Below are 20,159 nucleotides of genomic sequence, written 5' to 3'. Positions count from 1 at the left end.
ACACAAAGCACCTTGCCAGTCTGTAGCTTCCAGTAAAAAATGGAACTTAATGGGACTTTGCTCCTTTAATGTGATGGCTGCTTTTTCTGAAAATGACAAGGATGGCAAATATTGTACCGTTGTCTGTAAATCTACAGGTATTCCAACATCCTGCTGTTATTGTGCACAAACCTGCAGCAAAATGGAAAAAGTAGTTTCTGGCTCTCTCATGAAGTAAAATGAGTATTAAAAGGACATGAGTGTGAAAAGATATCCTTACGGTTCATCACAAGAACAGTGAAATCTAAAATTCATGAGACTACTTTGGAAGGGAGACTGAATAATACATTCAAAGCCTGCAAAAGTGGAACTCAGCTTTCAATTGCATCCAAATAAGTTCAGAATATTGTGATAGCAGAATCAGGCCCAATGGCCTAATTTTGTAGCGTGATCTAAATGATCACTCAGATAGTGATAAATCAAAAAGCCTAGGCAAAATTCTGGGCTAGCCAAGGGAGAAGCATGTCTGAAGCAAGGGCTCTGTATCCCTGCAGGGTTCCCAATTAAGACACTGCTGTTGGAAAGCCGCTAATGTTCGCATAAAATGTGTGAAATTTTATCAGGAGCTCCAAATCCTCACTTGTATGGGATGCCTGCCTGGACCTTTTACAACATTTGTTGACTGCAAACACTTTGTGAGCATTGCTCCATGGCTGCTCTGATTAAATAATTACTCTGAAGAGCACCAACGAGGGCTGGCAGGCAATGGGTCTGGAAGCAGTGCACCAGCCCTTCGTGTAACCGAGTGCCACCAGCCCCCTCCCAGAGCACTGCTCCCTCCTTTTTGCATGTACAGTTCCAGCTATTTCATTTTCTACAGAACAGCTGAAGTTTAAATAGGATTCAGATTGTTTTCAGTTCTGCTTAAGCCATCAGCAAGTAACCAGCCTGAGGAAAGGGGGTCTCTTCCATACAACCTTTTCTCCTTTTCTTTGCTTTATTTTTTTTGCTCACAGACCTGCCTGCGCTTTGGGGAGATGATGATAATTGCTTCTACAAAGGCTTACAACCACCCTACAATACACTCTGTCAGCCTGGCCGTTCTCAAAGCTTTCTCAGCCACAGTTCCCAATCTGTCACATTATTTTGGAATAAATTCCTCTCACACAAGCCATTTTTATCCCTTTCAGAATTGCTCAGCTTACAGTTCTCATAATGCCATAGGATGGTTTTTTGATCTCCCTCACCATCGTTTTTTGGGGGTTATTAAATATTTTAATAGTGCAAATATTTTTTTGAAATCAAAATGTTTTCAATAAATCATATCCTTGAATACACAGAACTCAATCCTCCCTCTAAAAGCCTTTAAGCATACACAAATGAAGGGCTGAGAAGAGAATTGACTTTCCTTTAAGTGATTCTTCAAAATACACATTAGTGGGGATTTCTGCAACTGCCTTCCACATTTTTTGAAGTTATTGATTCCCACAGCATCTGACTGGCCAGGTACTCATCATATGTTCATCTCATACTTTTCCCTATACTGGTAAAAGCAGTTACACTGCTATAGGAGGTATTGTCATGGTAGATAAACAACAGTAGGTTTTTCAAGCCTTTTTATTTTTTTTTTTTTACCTACAGCCCTCCTTGACACTCAGCTCAGCTTCTCTTTTTAATCCTAGAGAAGTTTGTTTGTGCTTTAGCAGTACCCCAACTCTTCAGTCTAGGAGAAGAGAGCATAAGGCTGAAACATCAACTCATCCGAACACATCTTGTTAGCAATTAAGCCACACCAAGTTCTGGAAGAGAAGACTTCCTCCTTGCACACGCAGCAGAGGTCCCAGCACCTGGAGAGATCTCCTGTTGCTTGCACACATGAGGCAGCCACCAAACCAGAAGCCCAACCTCTGTTTGCAGTGCACCTCATTCACCTTCAGAATCACACGCAGTGAGAATCATGTCGCTAAGTGCATTTGTTAATGTGTTGTATCTGATGGACCAGCCAACTCAGGTGAGCATTTTTGCTGATGTATCAGTTGCAGTTCACTCCTGGGAAGCTGGTGGCACTTCCCCACTGTAAACTGGTTCCAAAAATATCCTATTCAGATATAAAATCCATTCAAATTTGATTCTCAAAATATGTTTCTGTACTAAAATTACTCCCTTGCTTCATTGTTTCCTATTGCCCTGAACACTTCATTATTGCTATATGTTTCCTGGCTGGATGCACGCATTTCTTGGTAAGGTGCAGTAGAGCAGAGATAGCTCTGATTTCCTTCCAGGAGATCTTTGTAACCCACTGGGGAGCTGTGTTGTCTCATTTGCACTTTCTTATTGAATTTCAATCAGCTCTCCCAACCATTTTCTGGAAGAATTCCCGAGCGACATCTTCAAATAGTTCCAGCCCCATGCTGTCCAACAGCTCCTCATTTTCTCTTGTAGGGCTGTCTGTGTTTTCTCATTTGAGAATAATTCACCACATGACAACATTTTGCATTAATAAAGCCCTGGTGGTATCAGATGTGGTAACATTCAATAGGGAACACGGAAAATAAGTACAAGGATATAAACAGCATAAAATAAAAATCAGCTGATGTGCAAAAAAGTTAATGAGGGGGAAAAACAGTTTCTGCCAGCATACGCTGACTCACAAGTCTCCATCCTGCCTCAGCATAGACAAATTGGATTTATCTTTCGCTTTGCAAAGGTCCCTTAGGAAGCTGGTAGAGATGGTGAGCTTCTGCAAGAATGAATTGAATCTCCTTAGTTTCTTCCTCTTTTTCTTGTATGGTGGATACACCAGCCAGCCACACCTGGCAGAAAAGTTTCTTTCTAATAAGTTCCTGGGTCCACCAAGCAGATTTAGGCAGTGTCCTAAAGCACAGCAGTCTCTGAGAAGAATGCCAGGTCACAAGGAGCAGTCAGTGTGCTCTCTGGCCCTCTGGAAATGCTGTGTGGTAAAATACACATACGCTATACAACAGTTGCTGCTTTTACATTTCTGTGTGATATTCTGTAGTAGTTTCTGTGATAGCAGTAGTGGTTGTTACCTTACGGTTCTCTAGCAAAATAGGCATTGACCAGACCAGATACAGTAGCATTTAGATCTTGCTAGCCATAAAAATAATAAATTTCCTCATTAAACCAAACAAAAATAACAATTATTTAAAAGATCCAGTGTTAACTATAATACAGGTTGTCATGTGCTCTTTTCTTCCATCGCTGTGCATTCGCTGACAGAAATGTGCTTTCCACTGATTTGGCTGGAAGGCAGAGCGGGCAGAGATGTGCCAAGGAGATGAATCCTGAAATCCAGTTCCTTTTGTGAAGAGGAGATACAACATGTAGCTTTTTTCCACTGGGTCTAAGGACTACTAAGGATCGAACCTATTGCTCTTCGTTTTTGTTTGCTCAGTAGCACATGCTGAGGCTCTGTGATGCCCACGTCCACCTGACACGTCCTTGTGTACTGTTTTCCTAAGATGGACGTATTAAGAGTGACAGTCGTACAGCAAAGATTGGTTAGAAATCTAATTCTGGACTTCTGGACTTGGTTTTTTTTTTAACTTATCTTTTTCCAAAACCACATTTTCTGCCTCCCTTTTCATTTCTTCCACAGTTTTCACACTTCAGTCAGCCCTGGCTCCTGCTGGTGTCCAATGTGCTACTGCCACACATCCATTTCCCCCTTAAAAACATTAAAGTTTCTCACTAGTGCTTCTACAACTTGAAACAGAAGCTGCTCTGAGTTGTTTTAATGGTTGGTAGAGAAGGCAAATAATTCATTGGAGAAGCACTGTAAGTAAATCTATTTGTATATACAGCATAAAAACATAGGTTGCAATTAAATATATTATTTCTGGTCTTTAACAGGAAGAATCATATTTTACTACTGCAGAAATCCTGAAAAGTAAGTGCAAAAAATAAGGGAAACAAATGGTGAAAATGTTTACTTTTTGTGAAACAATAAAATCAGGGAGCTCATTAATTTTAATTTGAAGACACTTACAGAGATGGAGTAGGGTAAGGAGAACAGAACTAAGGTAAGCAGTTTTATCGTAGGAGCCACTGAAAAATTCATGCATTTTGAAGGGATTATATCAATAATGAATATCCCTGTTTACTATGACACTTTACAAAAATGATCTACTGTCATTATGTTTTCCAATTTAGATTTTTCTGTGATTGTACAAGTCACTGTAAAAATTGCATTTAATTTCATGCATAGCCACATTTTCAACCCATTTATGGGAAATGCTGCATGTGTTTCAGTTCTAACATAGATGTTCTGTGATACCATCTTGTATTTTCACTTTTATCTCTGTATATAATCTTTTAATTTTTGTTCTGGCTGTCGCCTTCCTGTTCTGATTGAACATAAATACATCTGCCCATTTCTTCACAAATACTGTCAAATTTCTAATTTCACTACCTGAGTTTTTCTCTTTCAAGCTCAAGGCCATTTTCATTATGGAAACCAGCAGCTACCCTTATCATCAGCAGCCCAAGCTATTTCACACTATTGTAATTCAGAACAATTTACCGGAGATCAGAATCTAAAATTTCTGTTCAGCTCTAGAAAGTGGAACAAAACAACTTCCTGGATCTTTAAAACTTCAGGTTTTCTTTAAGTGTTTCAGCTGTGCCTTTGGAAGGTTCATAAGAAACACTGCCATCTAATATTTCAAGTTGATCATTTGAGTATTCAATTACCTCATTTTAAACCCAGCCAGGTTTGTTTTTCTATTCACAATTCTTTATTTAGTCATTCAACCACCTGAAAGCACAGTGCCTGCTAAGCTGTTTGTAGTAAAGTCAGGTACTGATGGCAGCCTCCCATGGGCTCTAAGATGCAGGCGACCAACACTGCTTTAAAGTCAAACCAGCATTCCGTTCTTCTAAGAACAGGGACAGCCATTTGCACACATTGGCTTGACAGGTCCCAACTAAATGCAACTGGAGCACTTTCTCTGAGACAGCACCAAAGATGTTGGATGCACACGTGACATTGGATATGTCTGTGTCTTCCATATGAAGGACGTTTTTTCAGAACAGTCTCTGTAAAATGGGGTGGAAGGAAGGGAGGCATAAGGAGAGATGATGCCTACTGACTTTATCACTCAAAGCACAGCATGAACTTCTGGAAAAGTCATTCCAAGTAGACAGGTTTTTGTTTTTTTTTTTTTTAAGTGGATATAATTCTGTCTATTCATAAATTCATAGCAGAATTTGAATGAGGACATTAAGATGAGCTATCAGGTGGAACCTGGGAAGCTGAGAACCATGCGGGTGATGATATTTTAGTAGCTGACATGGCCAAAATCTCAGGAAGGAGACAGCTCCCACACGTCTTCCTGACCAGTTCTGAGTGACCCCCAGTACCAGTAACTTTGGGTGTATTTAAAATGAACCTCCAAGCTTCCTAAGCACCTAACAAAGATGAACTTCCCAGGGTTTTCACAATTAATGCAAGCACAAAAGGAACTAGCATTAAGTACTATGAAAACAGATGTACACTTTGCCTGCAGCTTTAGAGAGCGAGCTTTGTAGCTCTCAATCTTTGTTTATACAGTTCTAGCTGAGCCTTGTGTTTTAAATGTACTGTTTTAAGGGAGCTTCCGATCAAAGCCTATTTCGTCTTCACAATAACTCAGCTGCTCCTGTAATCATCTCAAAGTTGGAACTGCAGGATCTTGGCATCTGCTGCTTTATTTATAAGATGAGGCAAAGCAAGTGACAGAAGGATCAGAGGTGGTTATCAGCATAGGTGTCATCCCTGTGGAAGAATGGCCACAGAATGCCAAAAACGCAGTACGACAAATATACCCACCTAGAACTTTGTCATGGAGCATTGATGATCATAGGAGAAATTTTAAATAAAAGACCTTCATTTTTTTAACCATCAAGGCACGTTCAGAGTGCAGTGCTGTTTCTTATAGTAAATAATCTGTTCCCTTCTACTTTATGAATATTGTTGTCATAGTACTTCATTTTTTGTTATTATAAGAAGTTGCCTGGAGGGCTCAGCGAAAGAAGCAAATTAGAGCATTCCCTCTTCTAATGAAGAATGGTGAAATATTTGTGAAGGTCATTATTGCCACAATTGCATCACCAGAACACCTCAGATAAAACCCTCAGAGTCATCTACAGGTCACATACATGAGTGAATGTTATATGCATGTGTGTGTACCACATTTGGAGTGGAGTGTTAGCACGGCGCAGCATTTATCTCAATGTTTGCTTTCAAATCAGGTCCTGCAGCAGCAGTTGCTACTCTACGTATTTTGCATGACTGGGAGCACAGCCATTCTGATGCATGAAAGCTGACACAATCTTTTCTTACTTCAGTTTTAAAGCTTGCTCCAATAATCCAAACACATTTAGAACCCATTACAGATGGATTAAATAAGTTGTTGACTTACATAGTAGAGAGAAAATGTAGAGATGTCAGAGAAAGCATAATTAAAATTGCTACATTTTCTATACTGTTTTACAAAGATAATATAAAAAATAGTATAAGAGATGACCATTATTTTCTGTCAACACTGCACTGTTATACACCTATATCAAATCTTTTAAAATAGTGTTATTACAGTGTTTTAAACTCTATGCATTTTGCCATGTTACTTTGCACCTGGCTGTCATTTTAGATAGTCTTCAAAAACGCAAAAGCAAGACTTTTCTTCTGAATTATTGAAACTGTGTCTGTCCTGTTTCTAACCAGAGGAATATAATATCAGCATTGGACAATGTCATGCTGGTTTGTGCTGTATTTCACAATACACGTTTTAATCAAAGCTAAATGGACTTGTCCTCCAGGCTTGCAGCACAAATGACTGAACTGCTTGTTACAACTAATATGTCTTACGAATACAACTCCTATTTTTCTGCTTCTGAGCCAAGCAACAATCAAGGCCTGTTTCTATTGATGCATCTACTCTCTCTTGCTGCCCAGGGTAAGCCATGTCTGAAATTTCAGGCTTTGGGTTACAATGGGCTCTCTTGCAGCATTTTCCATTCCTTATTCACATGCTCCATATTAGGAACCTTTGCATTCCTTAAAGAAGGAGCCTCAGAATTAGTGATATGTTCTCTAAGCTGAATTCTGCCACCAGGTCAGTTTTCTTTTGCATAGAAAGGGCAGTAACCTCTGTAGCTAAATATGCCTTTTACTAAGTTTTTATTTTCTTTCTGTTGAAAATTTCTCTGCATTTGCAGTTTTCTTTCTTCTACACTACAGAATGTAGGCCAGCTCCCAGGGAATATTGACAGGCTGCATATTGGCATCCAAGGAATAGGAAATTCGCTTCTCAGTCTTTACCTGTGAGACTATTTAGTATTGTAAAACAATAATATGAACCCAAATGGCCAGTCTGTCCTCATTTAATTGGTAAAAATTTTGTACTACCTGTATGAATGATGACACCGATAGCAATGGTAATGATAAGGCAACAGATTCATGCTGGAGAGATGACTGATAGCAGAGAAATGAAATGATATAAAACAAGTTATACACTCTGTGAGGCTGGTTGCATAGCTTGCTTATTCTGAGGCACGGAGTAATGTATCACTGTAACTTCTTTTCTGAACCACATCATAGACTTCTTGCTTGTCATGAGTACCAGAATATTATGGCAGCAATCCAGATACTAAAGCAGTAATGTACTTCCTCACCATCAAGTTTTGCTTAGAATTACCTACACTATGAATTATAAGGCTTGTTTTGTAAATGGCTGGAGAGTTTACTGTATTGTATTGCTAGGCTGGAGTAAAAATGGGTGTGAGAGAACATTCCGTATTGATTTAATCTTACGCTTCTACAAGTTCAGCTTTAATGTTGATTTGTGGCACTGAGCACTTCAGTCCCTCCCTGAAAGAATGAAATTAAATATTATATTGTTAATTTTCACAACCAATGTGTATAGATTAGTATCTGCAGTGCTGAAAAAGTCCATAATGGAAGCATACCTATAAAAACCCAAACCTTTACAGCATGCTAATGGTTTTCCATCAGGTCACATTAATGTTTTCTGCTTGATGAAAATAGGTATTTAGCAACAATGCTTTCAGTTTGTTAGGAACAAATAACTACTGGAACAATTGCTTCACCCTTGGGAATAAATCTGCACTTTCAGTGCTTGCTGTTAAATCACTCCATGATTTAGAATGATTCATAGTGGCTGCAGATTCAGATCCGAGGGATTTGGTTGGATCCAGCAGCACATGCATCCTCCTCACTCATTCACGTTGCCTTTGCTCAGAGAAGTGACAGATCCGGCTGCTCCTCGTAGTCAAAGCCATGGGCTACGCAACAGATGTCATCAAAGCACATCAGCAGTGAGGGATGAGAATTAGCACTACGTGAGGACGTGATGGCAGCAGGCTGGTAAGGCAGAGCTGTCAGTGATGTCATTAACAAGGATAAAGTCTGGTGTTTTTCCCCATTTGAAAGGTGCAGAGAATGAATTGAAGCCAAATTCTGTTATCTCAAAGAAAATACACACAGCAGTGGAAATGTGTATTTGCATATGCTTGCACTGTGTCTTTCTCACAGCAGTAGATTTTAAAATGGGTGTTGACAGTTGACTGGACAGACTTCAGTTGCCGGAGCAGAGCTATGAAGAGCTTCTTCCCTTGGAGTTTCTCTTCATCCCAGATTTTTTAATCAGTGCCTCAAGTCATGCCAATATCCATATTGTCCGCAACCTACATATTCTTCCTTAAAGATCTTCAAATAGCAAGGGACTCATTATCGCATCTATTCCGCCTACAACCCTATTCTTCTCATCTGAGAAATGTTACTTGAAACTTCTATTAATAGTAAAATAGTACACTTTTATACTGTATTTTTCACAAAGAGCGTTCTTAAAAATGCTTTATAACTCAAGCTGATGCAAATTTATATAGGAGGATCTTAGATCTGGGGTTCCTTAGAGCTCTGCTTCCTCAGTGCCTGATAACCAAAGGGCTTTACCACCAGAAATAAATACTCCAGTGCTCATTCGTTGATATCCAGACAGAGTCTGGGCCTGATGTCAAACTGATGCCCTCTGAATGAAGTGTTTTCAATTTTGTGTCCCAAAACAAACTGGGAATGATTAAAGACTTCTGAAAATATGCAAATGCAATGAATAGAATAGGATGGTGAAGTGGAAAGGTAGGATCTTTCCAACCGTGCATGGTAGCATTAAAATTAATTTAAAAAAATGGGAAATAATACTTTCACATGCAGAAGAAAGTACAATGGAGGACATGAAATTCCTGTGAAGAAACTTAACTGAACTTGGCATTAAATTTTTGCAGTCTTTAAAGAAATTTATTGTCTGCCGCACATTAACAGAAGTGTTGGTATCTGTTATTTCTGACCCCAAAAGAACAGACTTACCGCAGCCATGAGATTTTGGTACATTCATGGCCATCATTGGAGCAGTGAGTTTCACGTGAGATGACAAGTGTGGGACTCAGCCGATCCCCAGGAAGGTGGAAGGAGGAATATTATGAGGTGCAGTGATTTGGAGAAGGCATATTGTGGCTTGCCCTGTGAAGGATATCTGTCTCCATGGCATAAAATCTTGCTTTGTACTGCACAGCAGGAATAATAGAATTGCCCGAGCATGTAAATTTTAAACACTAAATATGACACAAAAACAAGAGTATTTTTTTCTGACAGAACCTGGTGACTAATGCAGCTTTCTTCCTTAAAAATATTTGCTCTGGATGGACATTAATCTCTTGGCAAAACATTCTGGAAATAAAAAATAGATATTTCTCAGTAAAAAAAGGAAAAGAGCTGTTTTACCCAGCTAAGAAAATGGAACTGACAGCCTTCAGAGGGAGCAAAGTCCCATTTGCAGTAGAGCTAGAGCAGCGTGACAGCTTTCTTTTATATGTATATAAAGAAATAAATGTATTCCCTATAGCTGTGATAATAGCACTATACTAAGTCAAATGTGGTTATAAATTATTCCGAGCATCTTGTTCAAGTGGGATGTCTCAGCAAGAACGTCCCTCCTCCCCATCTGTCTGGCTGATATTTTTCTCTGAAATCCTAAAAGGTGGAAACATTTAAGTTAAACAGTCACATCGCTCTGATGGAAAACCTGCGGATAGCTCACGTCACCGCTCCCATCGCAAATCATGTCAGCTACGGAGGACAAACTCGAGTAAAACTTTTAATTCATTACAATTTCCATTTTCTTTTTAACTTGCGTCCTTTCTCCCAACCTTCTCTTTTACTTCAGGGCTCACAGAAGGAGTTTACAACCATAATTAAATAATATTTTTCCATCAGAATGTCTGGTGAGAGTTTCTCCGCTGTTTCTCTTGACTCAGTCTGATTTGTTCTTTTTCCAGCTTGCACTGACAAGGAATTGAGGAGTCTTGCTTCGCGACTCAAAGACTGGTTCGGTGCTCTTCATGAGGATGCAAACCGTGTCATCAAGCCAACAAGCTCGGAAACAGCACAAGGCAGTAAGAAATCACCTTTCCAGTTAACACTGATGTTGCAGGCAGCTTACCAGCCTGGGAGAGCTGATCACAGCTGCTGGTGCCACAATGTCACGTCAGGCAGGTGCCAGCAAGTGAGCAGTTTCACAGGGGAGCTGATCCTGCAAATAAATAGCTGCCCTGTTGTCTGAAGGAGCTGCAGTCATTTTGTGCTCTCTCTCTGGCCCTGAGTACTCTAAAAATTGGCAGTCAGAGACAGAGAGACCTGCACAAGTTAGCCAGGCAAATAACTGGGTCCAAAGTCTACCGAGGTTGTACCTATACTGGTAAATAAAGCTGCAAAGGGACTTTCTCAAGCCCTGAGGTTAGCTGGCATTATATAGTTTGTGTCTGTACAGAAAACCCCATGACCCTTCAAATCATTTTGGCTGTCCCCAGACACTTCTTGGGGATGGACAGTGGTCTCTGCTTGTCCCCAGAGGACATGTGCCAAAAATACAGCACACAAGCAAACAGAAGACTATGCTAAAGCTGAGAAGGACCCACTTCAGATTTTATTTTACAATTTCTTGCTAATGCCTTGTGGAAGAAAAAGAAAAATAACAATATCCAGATAGTAACCACAGAGATGGAATAGCTAAATGGTGTGGAAAGCTGGAATCTGGTGTGTCCCAGGTATATAGTAACAGCATCTTTGCCTCCTTTTATGATATTTTTTTTTAAGAAATGAAGAAAATGAACAGTTTAGAGGACATTTACTCTCTGTGGGTTAAGCCAACATGACTGATTTTGATGTCATTTACCCACCAGGGAAAGGAAAGATTCAGATAACAGCAGCAAAAGAGGTCATCTTCATCAGAGAGCAGATGTGAATTTATTTTCTGTGAGGACTCATTAATCCTTTTAAACAGCCTGTCCCAAATCACAGGGGCCCTGGGTTACAAAGTAGGATGCTCAGGTTTTATCTGTCTGTGTGACTCACCTTCAGCTAACTGCCCTCCTTCTCTGGGGTGAGCTTCTTAAAGCTGGGGTCCACACACACATAATTTCAAGAATTTGGTCAACTGCTCCTTTTACTGTCTTCTGACCCTTGCACTTAGTTGTACAGTAGTGTGAGAGGGGCTGAACGTGCAGTAGACCTGACCCAGCACACTGGGATAAGCATTTACTGTTGGTCTGTGTCTGCACTTGCACTCTTGTGCTACTTTTGAGTTTGTGTGCATAGCAGAAATGCTCAGCCATGGCCTGAAGCAGTGATAGAGCACCTGGTGGGATGGTAGGGCCAGCCCAAGGGAGCTCAGGTGCATGCAGTGCCCAGAAGGGGTGGAGCCAGGATTCACCCCTTCCCAGCCCTCATTTAAGGGTTGGCAGTGGAGGTGAAGGTATCTCCTTGGAGATTCTTGTGTACATGAGGTCTTCCAAAGGTAAGAAGGTTTTTTTCTTTTGTTTCTGTGTCTATGGTTACTACATTGGAGCTTATGCTCATTTGCTGCAGCCTAGGATTGTGCCACCCTGCTATTATTGCTTTACTATCCATCGTGTTATAGCATTAAAGAGTAGAAAGAAACTGCTCTTCCTAAAAAGACAGAATTCACCCCAGGCTATACTGCTCAGAACTGTAAGCAAACCTCATTAATGTCACATAACTGAATCTTAAAAGTAGGTGAGAAAATAAGCAACAGTCTGTGTAAACTTTTTCATCAGTTCCTTACTTAGAATAATACTTAAAGTCAGTGTCTTAGAAGCAGGTCCTACATATTTCTTAAACATTCTTATGTAAAGGAAGCTGAACCATAGCACAAAGACAACTGGATGTGCAGGCAATTACAGCTTCAAGATGCGAATCCCCTTCAGACCCCAACAACAGAAAACCCCAGAGATAGCAAACTTTTTTTAGAGTACTTCATGCCCAGAAGCACATGAAGTCCTGTTTCATCAGACTTTTCAAAAGGCTGCTTCTCATGCAGATGACCCCTGAGCTGCTCAGAAGCAGCTTACCAAAGGCCAAAGATAAGCTCCATCCCTAAAGGTGGTGGGTTTTTTGCTGAAACAATTTCAGTAAGAAACTTTCCTGGCAATTCCACAGTGTTTGCTGTGATTCACAGAGGAGCTGTTATCTCTTTTTAGTTCAGTTTTATTCCTGGCAGCCTTGATATGAAAGGCTGCATTAATGATCTTAAACGCTTGATTTCAACAATGTTCATTTTCAGACTGTTGACTTAGTTCAGCACGTTTTCTTATTTTCATGGTGTCAATTGGAGGAAAAAAAAGCACAAGAAACTTTCTGAGTTAAGATGCCCAAATCATCTCTAAATACTACAAAACTTAGGCTTATTTTTCTTTTAAAGAGATTGCAGTAGTTTCCTTGAATGGGTCTGCATGTGCCAAATTTGCTTCAGTTCTCTCCAGAAGCCCAGAAAATAGACACAGAGTACAGACAGCAGGATCTGCCTTCTTCTAACATCAGTTTCAAACATTTGTTAAGAATGAAAGACATCTTAAATAGGGCTTAAAATTCAAAATGGAGTTCATATATCCAAACTGAAAAATACATCCATGTGAATCATGGCAAACAGGACACACACACATTGTCGTTGTTTTTTTTGGTTTTTTTTTACTGCTCTGCATGTCCTCCCTTCCTCACCAGGCTGATGTCTTCATTAAACCAAACTGGTTTGGTTGTGTTTGTAGAGTGTTAAAGGCATATCCATACACCCTCAAAGTAATCCATTTTGGGAATGCCCCCGTGGCAGTAAGAGAACAGATGGTGGGATGTGATGACGAAGATGCCTCGGACACATCAGCTGTCTAGAGGAGGTACTCCAGCAGAGATCTCTCTATGCTGCATTACATTTTCAAGATGTTACTGTGAGTGTAAATAAGCTCTTCGAGTGTATTAATTTCACCCCTAGGTGAAGAAAAAAGTGCTTGGTTTTTTTTGTTTGGTTTTTTGTTTTGTTTTGTTGTTTGTTTTTTTTGTGCTTCAAATCTCCAGCCTCCATTCAACGTGCTACCTGCGAGATCCCAACAAAGCACTGCAGTCAGGGAGCTCTGTCTTCCACAGTCTTTGTGCAATTGAAATCTCTTCAATAAGTAATATCAGCAACTCAGGGACATGCTTTGAAACAAGAAATAATAAAACTAATTAGGTACTAAGATCAGGTTCAAATTGCTCCTGAGCCTGTTGATAATTCATAACGTTTCCAAGCTATAACTGATAGTTTCTTTAGTTGGAGTGGGAGTTGTTTTTCTTGTTCTAGAGATCTATGCAATATAAAGGATCTTTTCTGGGGAATGTTTCTTCTCCTCCTTCCTTTATTTTAAGTGATAGGGGAAATTAGGTTAATTATTCCCCTGCTAGTTTAAGTCTAGTATACTTTAATAAAATAAATCTGGCTCATGTAAGTCAATGCTTGAAGAGGGAAAATAATTTTATGTGCCATAAGGTGTGTTTATTTTTAATTATGATTTTCCCTTAAAGATATTTTTTTAATTTCACTTTAATGCAGAGAAGGTGGAGCATTGTAGGTGTTAATGGGACATTGAGACTTTCACATGTAGGTCACTAGTGTGAATTCACTCCAGAACTGCAGTGTCTGAAGGTTGTTAGGATGCTGTACAGCTGTCAGTCAGAATGGGAGGTGCAGTGGTTTCAATGGTTACCCACTGACCAGGTGTCCAGATGAGGGCAGCCACCACAACCGACACTAATTGGCATCTGTATTGACAGCCTCTGCCAACAGCAGGGATATGAAGCCTTCTCCATCCTCTTGCTTCTCAGCATAGGAAGTGTGGTGCTGAGCTGATGCACAGAAAAGATCTCACTGAGGCTGCTGATAGGTCAGGTCTGCAGTGGTAAAATTCCAGCCTGCTAACTGAGCACTCAACTGACTACAGCATTACAGTATGTGGTTTATTTCATCCCACATATTGCATCATATTTGTTGAGAGGTGTGTTCTACGACTCCTAGCAGTTCATGGATAGTAGCTTTTACCAGGAGACAGTGTGAAGTGGTGGTAGACACTGCTATTCACCTTCAGCCACACGCTGAAGGACAATTAAAGAATTGGCCTTTTCACTGATAATAACCCACTAGCTGAGGGTTCTCTATTGCACCTACTGCTGTAATATTTAAAGACTTCCAACCCACACTGCCTAATATACAGCACTGCTTAATAGCACAGCCTCTTAATAAACCTCATCTGGAACTCTGGTGGCAGGAGTGAAAGCTCCCTTGTTTACAGGAAATTACAATCAAAACCTCTTCATCTAATGTAATTAACTGTCTTCGTAAGTGACCTTTCATGATTGTATCTTGCATTCAAGCCCTGATGATATGTCACAAAGCAGCTTCACGTTCACATCACTCACCATCCAGTGATCTGCTCCGACAGCTCAGTGCTGAGGGCACAGTGGTGGTATCCCTGTGTGCATGTTGTGCACACAAATTGAGACTTCCAGCAGAGAGCAGAAGTAACCCAAAGACACTGAAGGGGGCAAGTTCATGCCAGCATCTCCTTCTCCCTGCCTAGATCCTTAGCAGTTAGGAGATGGCCTTCAGAGAGCCACAGGGCTAGACAAAATGTGCCATGTTGAGCTGCTTGCACAGCAGACCTTGTAGCTACTCACCAAAGTGTCACAACAAGGCACAAGGGCTGTTACCAGAGAGGGCATCTGCGCAGGAAAAAAACAGCCAGCAGAACCCGTATGTTTCTTTCCTGGAAGCTGTTGAATGGGGCCAGCCTAAGCATGTAGTGGTCCCACCGCACAACTAAATATCATGCCTTGTCTGGCTGCCTTCAAGCTGTCCTGTGGAGTGCAGTACGCACCCCCACAAGGCATCAGCCACCACCTCTGAGCTCTGTTAAGGCCAAGTCAGGGTTCTGAAGGCATTTCACTCAACAAGAGATTGTACAGTGACCAAATCCTACTTGTCTTCTTCCGATGAATTAAATAATTGAAGTGAACAGTCCTAATTGCTTCAGCAAGGCAAGCAGGCTCCCTCCCTACCCCTAGTCGTACAGCCTTTTTCTTTTTCACTGTGCTCAAACTCAATTAGATAACATTAGAGGAGATAACAGCACAAAAATGTGATGAAATGTTCAGCATGATCTCTCTCTTCCCTGCCTGCACTGCCTCTAGCCCCGAGGAAATGGTGTTACCCTCTTCCTTTCTCTGAGAAACATGTATTATAAATGACATAAACCTTCCCATTAGTTAACCCTTCTGATTGTTCTTCATGTCACTGACAACCTTCAGCTGCAGTTGCATACAAAACACAGAGCTTCCAGCACAAAGCATTGCCCTCCTTTGGATTCATGCTTTAAAAATAGCAGGTAGGCTGCAGAGCCTGGACAAACTGTCAGCGTGATTCCAGCAACATCTTAGGTTTCATGTTAACAAAGCAGCATCTAGAAATGGGACTTGACACTTACAGCAGAGAAGGCTAAGCTTGACCTCGTTCAACGAAAGATGCAACAAAAGGAAAAAGCCCATTGGGCTGCTTCACGTGGTCCATAGCAGGATGAATGGTGCTCAGGCATGCTGTTCAGTGCAAGCACATGGTTCAGGTACCCCCTGAGCACATAAATCCCCCTCCAATGTATGCATGTCCTTGCTGAAACTGAGATCCTTATTCTGAGATTTACTAGCACTAGATAACTAATGTACTCTATTGCATCATAAATAATTTGGAAATTAATCCATGTTTGCACCAAGCATTAAAAATGCAGTGACAGTATGGATTTATAATGCTCTGTCTTGGTTGTGAAAGAAGGCAATGCCACTGGTTTTGTGGAGACTGCAAAATACTGACACATGCATCTCATATACATTGTGGGTATCCATATGCATGACTTGGCCTTCCGGTGGTACCGCTGCTGTTGCAGTCTTTCTTTTAAGGCTTTGGGCTATTAAAATGAATGATGATGATGGTTTCCAAAGTGCTGGAAGAGCAGAATCCTGTTTTGCTGCACAATCCTGGAGCAGGCAAGGACAAATAGTGCTGGCGTGGTGTTCAAGATCTCACACAGTTCTATGGAGTTCCCAGGTGAAGCACAGCCATTCTTCAGAGGAGTTCAGGCAAAGGAGATGCCTCCTCCCTTCTTCCCCCCAACTCCCCACACCAGCTCACAATTCAGGTCAAAGCATGTTGTTGACCACTGCCAGAGGCAAGGTTCTGAAGAGACAAAAGTTTGGCTGAGAGGTGGAAGGTGATAGCATACTAGGAAATAAGTTGATCAGGGAACTAGGAACAGATCTTGGAAACAGGATTTAAGTTGCATTTGGACTCAGCCTGGAAAATAGAGTGAATTCAGTCTGAGAATTTGGTCTGGTTTGACCAAGCCAGGTTAATGTTCACAGTCCAACCAAAAAAAATTAGGATGGCTTCGACTTAGCAGTGATTACTGTGCTGCAAGCATGCTGGGATTCAGCTGGGGATATTTGCCTGTTTTCTTACAGGATTTGACACCAGCATCCTTCCAATCTGTAAGGACTCCTTAGGCTGGATGTTCAACAAACTTGACATGAACTACGACCTGCTGCTGGATCCCTCAGAGATCAGTGCCATTTATCTGGATAAGTACGAGCCGTGCGTCAAACCTCTCTTCAACTCCTGTGACTCCTTCAAAGATGGAAAGCTTTCCAACAATGAGTGGTGTTACTGCTTCCAGAAGCCAGGTGGTAAGTTGTACAATTTGCAGTACAAAGAGAAGTTGTTTGGGTCTCCTAGAGTTTAAATTGATTGACCTCTTTGTAGGGTAATTGGTATTCAGTTGCATTACAGAGCTGGTGTCTCTAGGTCTGGTGTAAAAGGGCATTGTGTAACAATGCTTAATGTCACAGATGAACTATATTAACATTCCCTGATGATTAAAACAAAGCAGTACTAAGTGCCAGCAAACAGTCTAGAAATAGGCTCTATTGCTAATAGAAAGCTCAAGAACATACTCCCTTATTAATGCAGAAACTAGTCTATTAGCAAATAAAAATTAAAGGCCTGGCAGTTTGTCAGTTTGGTGAAAAGAAAGGAAAACCAGTTTAACACTGAAACTGGCCCTCAAACTCTTTTCTCAGACGCAGTGTGTTGCAATTACTTTTTTTTAATTAGTAGAGCTAATGACATAAATTTGTTTTGCAGTACAGTACCAGCATATGGGCTTCTTTCATTCCCAGGTGTACCATAGTCTACATTTCATGTCAGCAGTGAATCCAGTCATTAGATTCTGTCCTGTACCATCTGGAAACTGATTCTCATACATTATATTTTAGGTCTTCCTTGCCAGAATGAAATGAATAGAATTCAAAAGCTCAGTAGAGGGAAGAGTCTGCTGGGTAAGTTCGATTACTTGCCATTCATTTACTCAACTAATTAAAGCTTCTGTGATTATTGTAACTTTATATGCAGTAATGGTTTTTCAATTAGAGAATAATGTTTTGAATCAGGAATATGCTCTACAGAGTTTAGTCCTGACACTATGAAATTAAACAAATCATGAGATAGCAACATACAGAACAGATGTCAGCATGGCAACAGGTTCAGAACTAATTTACAGCCAACCAGAAATATTAAACCTCATCTGAGCAGAGCTTAATATTGCCCTCATCAGCTGGTAGGGCAGCACTAAGCCAGAGGTTGCTTGATACTCATCCTCCCATCTTTGACTGAAGGGGCAACAGTTCATCACCAGTGGGTTCGTGGCTTCCTCCAGCCATGGCACAACACGTGTATACCCTGGGGCTCAGTTCTGTCTAATGTTTAAAAGCATTTCAGTGTATTCTGTGTATATGACACTCAGATCAAGTCTATGAGAATAGGACCTTACGTCATCTCATCTAATGTATCCCACTAGTATGATCCGTGCTCTAAGGTGTGGTAGAACCATAGAATATCCTGAGTTGGAAGGGATCATCGAATCCTGCTCCTGGTTGTGCCAGTCCCCCTCTCTGCCAACTACTGGGAGCCTGTAGCAGAAATGCTAAGTCACAGCCTGAACCAGTGATTGAGCAGCTGGTGGGAAGGCAGGGCCAGCCCAGGGGAACTCAGGTGCATGCAATGCAGCTGAGCAACTGGAAGGGGTGGAGCCAGGACCCACCCCTTCCCAGCTCTCATTTAAGGGGTAGCAGTGGAGGTGAAGGTATCTCCTTAGAGATTCCTGCATACCTGGGGCCTTCCAAAGGTAAGCAGTTTGTTTGTTTGTTTGTCTGGGGCTGTTGTGTTTGGGCTCATCCTCATTTGCTGTAGCCAAGACTTTACCACCCTGCTACCATCATTGTACTTTCCATCACATTCTAGCACTACAGAACTGATGTATCTTAGAACTTACACTGCTCTGCTAGATATTTAAAATTAGATGAAATGAATTCTCACTAAACATTCAGATGGTCAAACTGGGTAACTTTAAGGTAACCAATTTCATCTCCTAGAATGCATTATTACACAGTGTAGAGTTTACATAGTGGATCTCAGTGAAGCTTCTATCCCAGCACATTCATGCACATAGAGTCAAGCCACGTGAGGCATCTCAGCACGGGTTGAAGCCTATGCTTACAGGACAAACTGAATTTCACCCCGGGAGACAGAGCCTGGCTTGACGCAGACCCACACTGCCATCCTTAGTACTGTGTTTTTCACCAGCATTTTTCAAGCTGTGGTACAGAGCACACATAGCAACTCTGCTGAAACAAATTTCAGACTTCAGGCTGCTCTCAGATTGTGGTCTGATGTTTCTAGATACTCGTTAGCAGACCCTGAGCAAACTTCATCTTTGCCAAACCTTGCTGTTCCTAGAAGCTAGTGCTTTGGGTTCAAGGTTCAGGTAACACGAACAATTCCAGCATGGATTGTGTGGTTTAAAGTAAGAATATTCCTAAAGGCCACAGGGCCTCTGGTTTTGTTCCATCATCTTTTCATAGCACGTTTGCATAAAGATTAAGATGTTTCAGAGTTGCAGCTCCTGCTGTGCATCACTGTGGGAGCGAAGGCAGGATTGATCACTCTGTTGTATGTGTGCTACATTCCATAAATGTTTTGCTTTTTTTCATTCAAATGCGTGTCATAGTGGAGGAAGCCACTGTGTTGTCAGCCTCATGGGTCTCATGATTTCAAAGTCACCTGAAAGAATAAGAAGCCCAGGTCCTAACAGATAACTTTCACTGTCCCATAGTTATTTTATGCATCGCTGTTATTTGCTTAATACAGTAAATATCATCTAGGCTGAAATAAGGGGTTTGTTGTAGTGCAGGGGATAAATAATGATGGTACTGTAGGTAGGCAACATTCAGGCAGTTGTACTGCATGGCCCTGAAAGCAGATCACAATAATAAGAGCAAAGTGACAACATTACAGTGATCCCTCACTACAAATAAATTCAAGTCAACCACATCCAAAAAAATAAAGGGTAAAAGTGGGTAAGCTCAACAAACCAAGCGTCAGGCACAGAATGTTCAACAAGCTAGAAAATAATATAGGGAAGAGCTTTGTGCTTCACCTGCCTTGAGACTGCCTGCATAACGACACCTGTCTGTGAGATTTTAATCTGATCTCATCGTTATTTATATAGTAGGGGGGGAAAAAAATGCCTTTTCACTGAAAATCATGTAAATGGAAAATGAGACATACACATGACAAAAACCACTACTTGTAGCAACAGCAGAGACTGAAATGAGTCTTTTCAGAGAAACTCGTCTTTAGTTATTCTCTTTCCTTCTCTGCCTTTGACATATAGAGCAC

The 20,159-nt window shown here is 41.0% G+C and overlaps 1 protein-coding gene across 1 annotated transcript in view; it reads left to right on the top strand.

Annotated features, from left to right (window-relative positions):
* SPOCK1 (SPARC (osteonectin), cwcv and kazal like domains proteoglycan 1) overlaps nucleotides 1-17,817 on the top strand; it is a 49,432-nt gene extending 31,615 nt beyond the window's left edge. The window contains exons 2-4 of the mRNA XM_010719082.2: nucleotides 10,333-10,449; nucleotides 16,889-17,110; nucleotides 17,699-17,817. Coding sequence (XP_010717384.1) covers nucleotides 16,936-17,110; nucleotides 17,699-17,802 — 279 coding nt within the window. The 5' untranslated portion in view covers nucleotides 10,333-10,449; nucleotides 16,889-16,935 and the 3' untranslated portion in view covers nucleotides 17,803-17,817. The remainder of the gene's footprint in view (nucleotides 1-10,332; nucleotides 10,450-16,888; nucleotides 17,111-17,698) is intronic.
* Nucleotides 17,818-20,159: the final 2,342 nt, after the last annotated feature.

Source organism: Meleagris gallopavo, chromosome 15 (genome assembly GCF_000146605.3).
Source record: "Meleagris gallopavo isolate NT-WF06-2002-E0010 breed Aviagen turkey brand Nicholas breeding stock chromosome 15, Turkey_5.1, whole genome shotgun sequence".
NCBI classification, from domain to species: Eukaryota; Metazoa; Chordata; class Aves; order Galliformes; family Phasianidae; genus Meleagris; species Meleagris gallopavo.
Note: the sequence above shows the minus strand (reverse complement) of the source record. Positions and strands in the feature narration are given on the sequence as shown.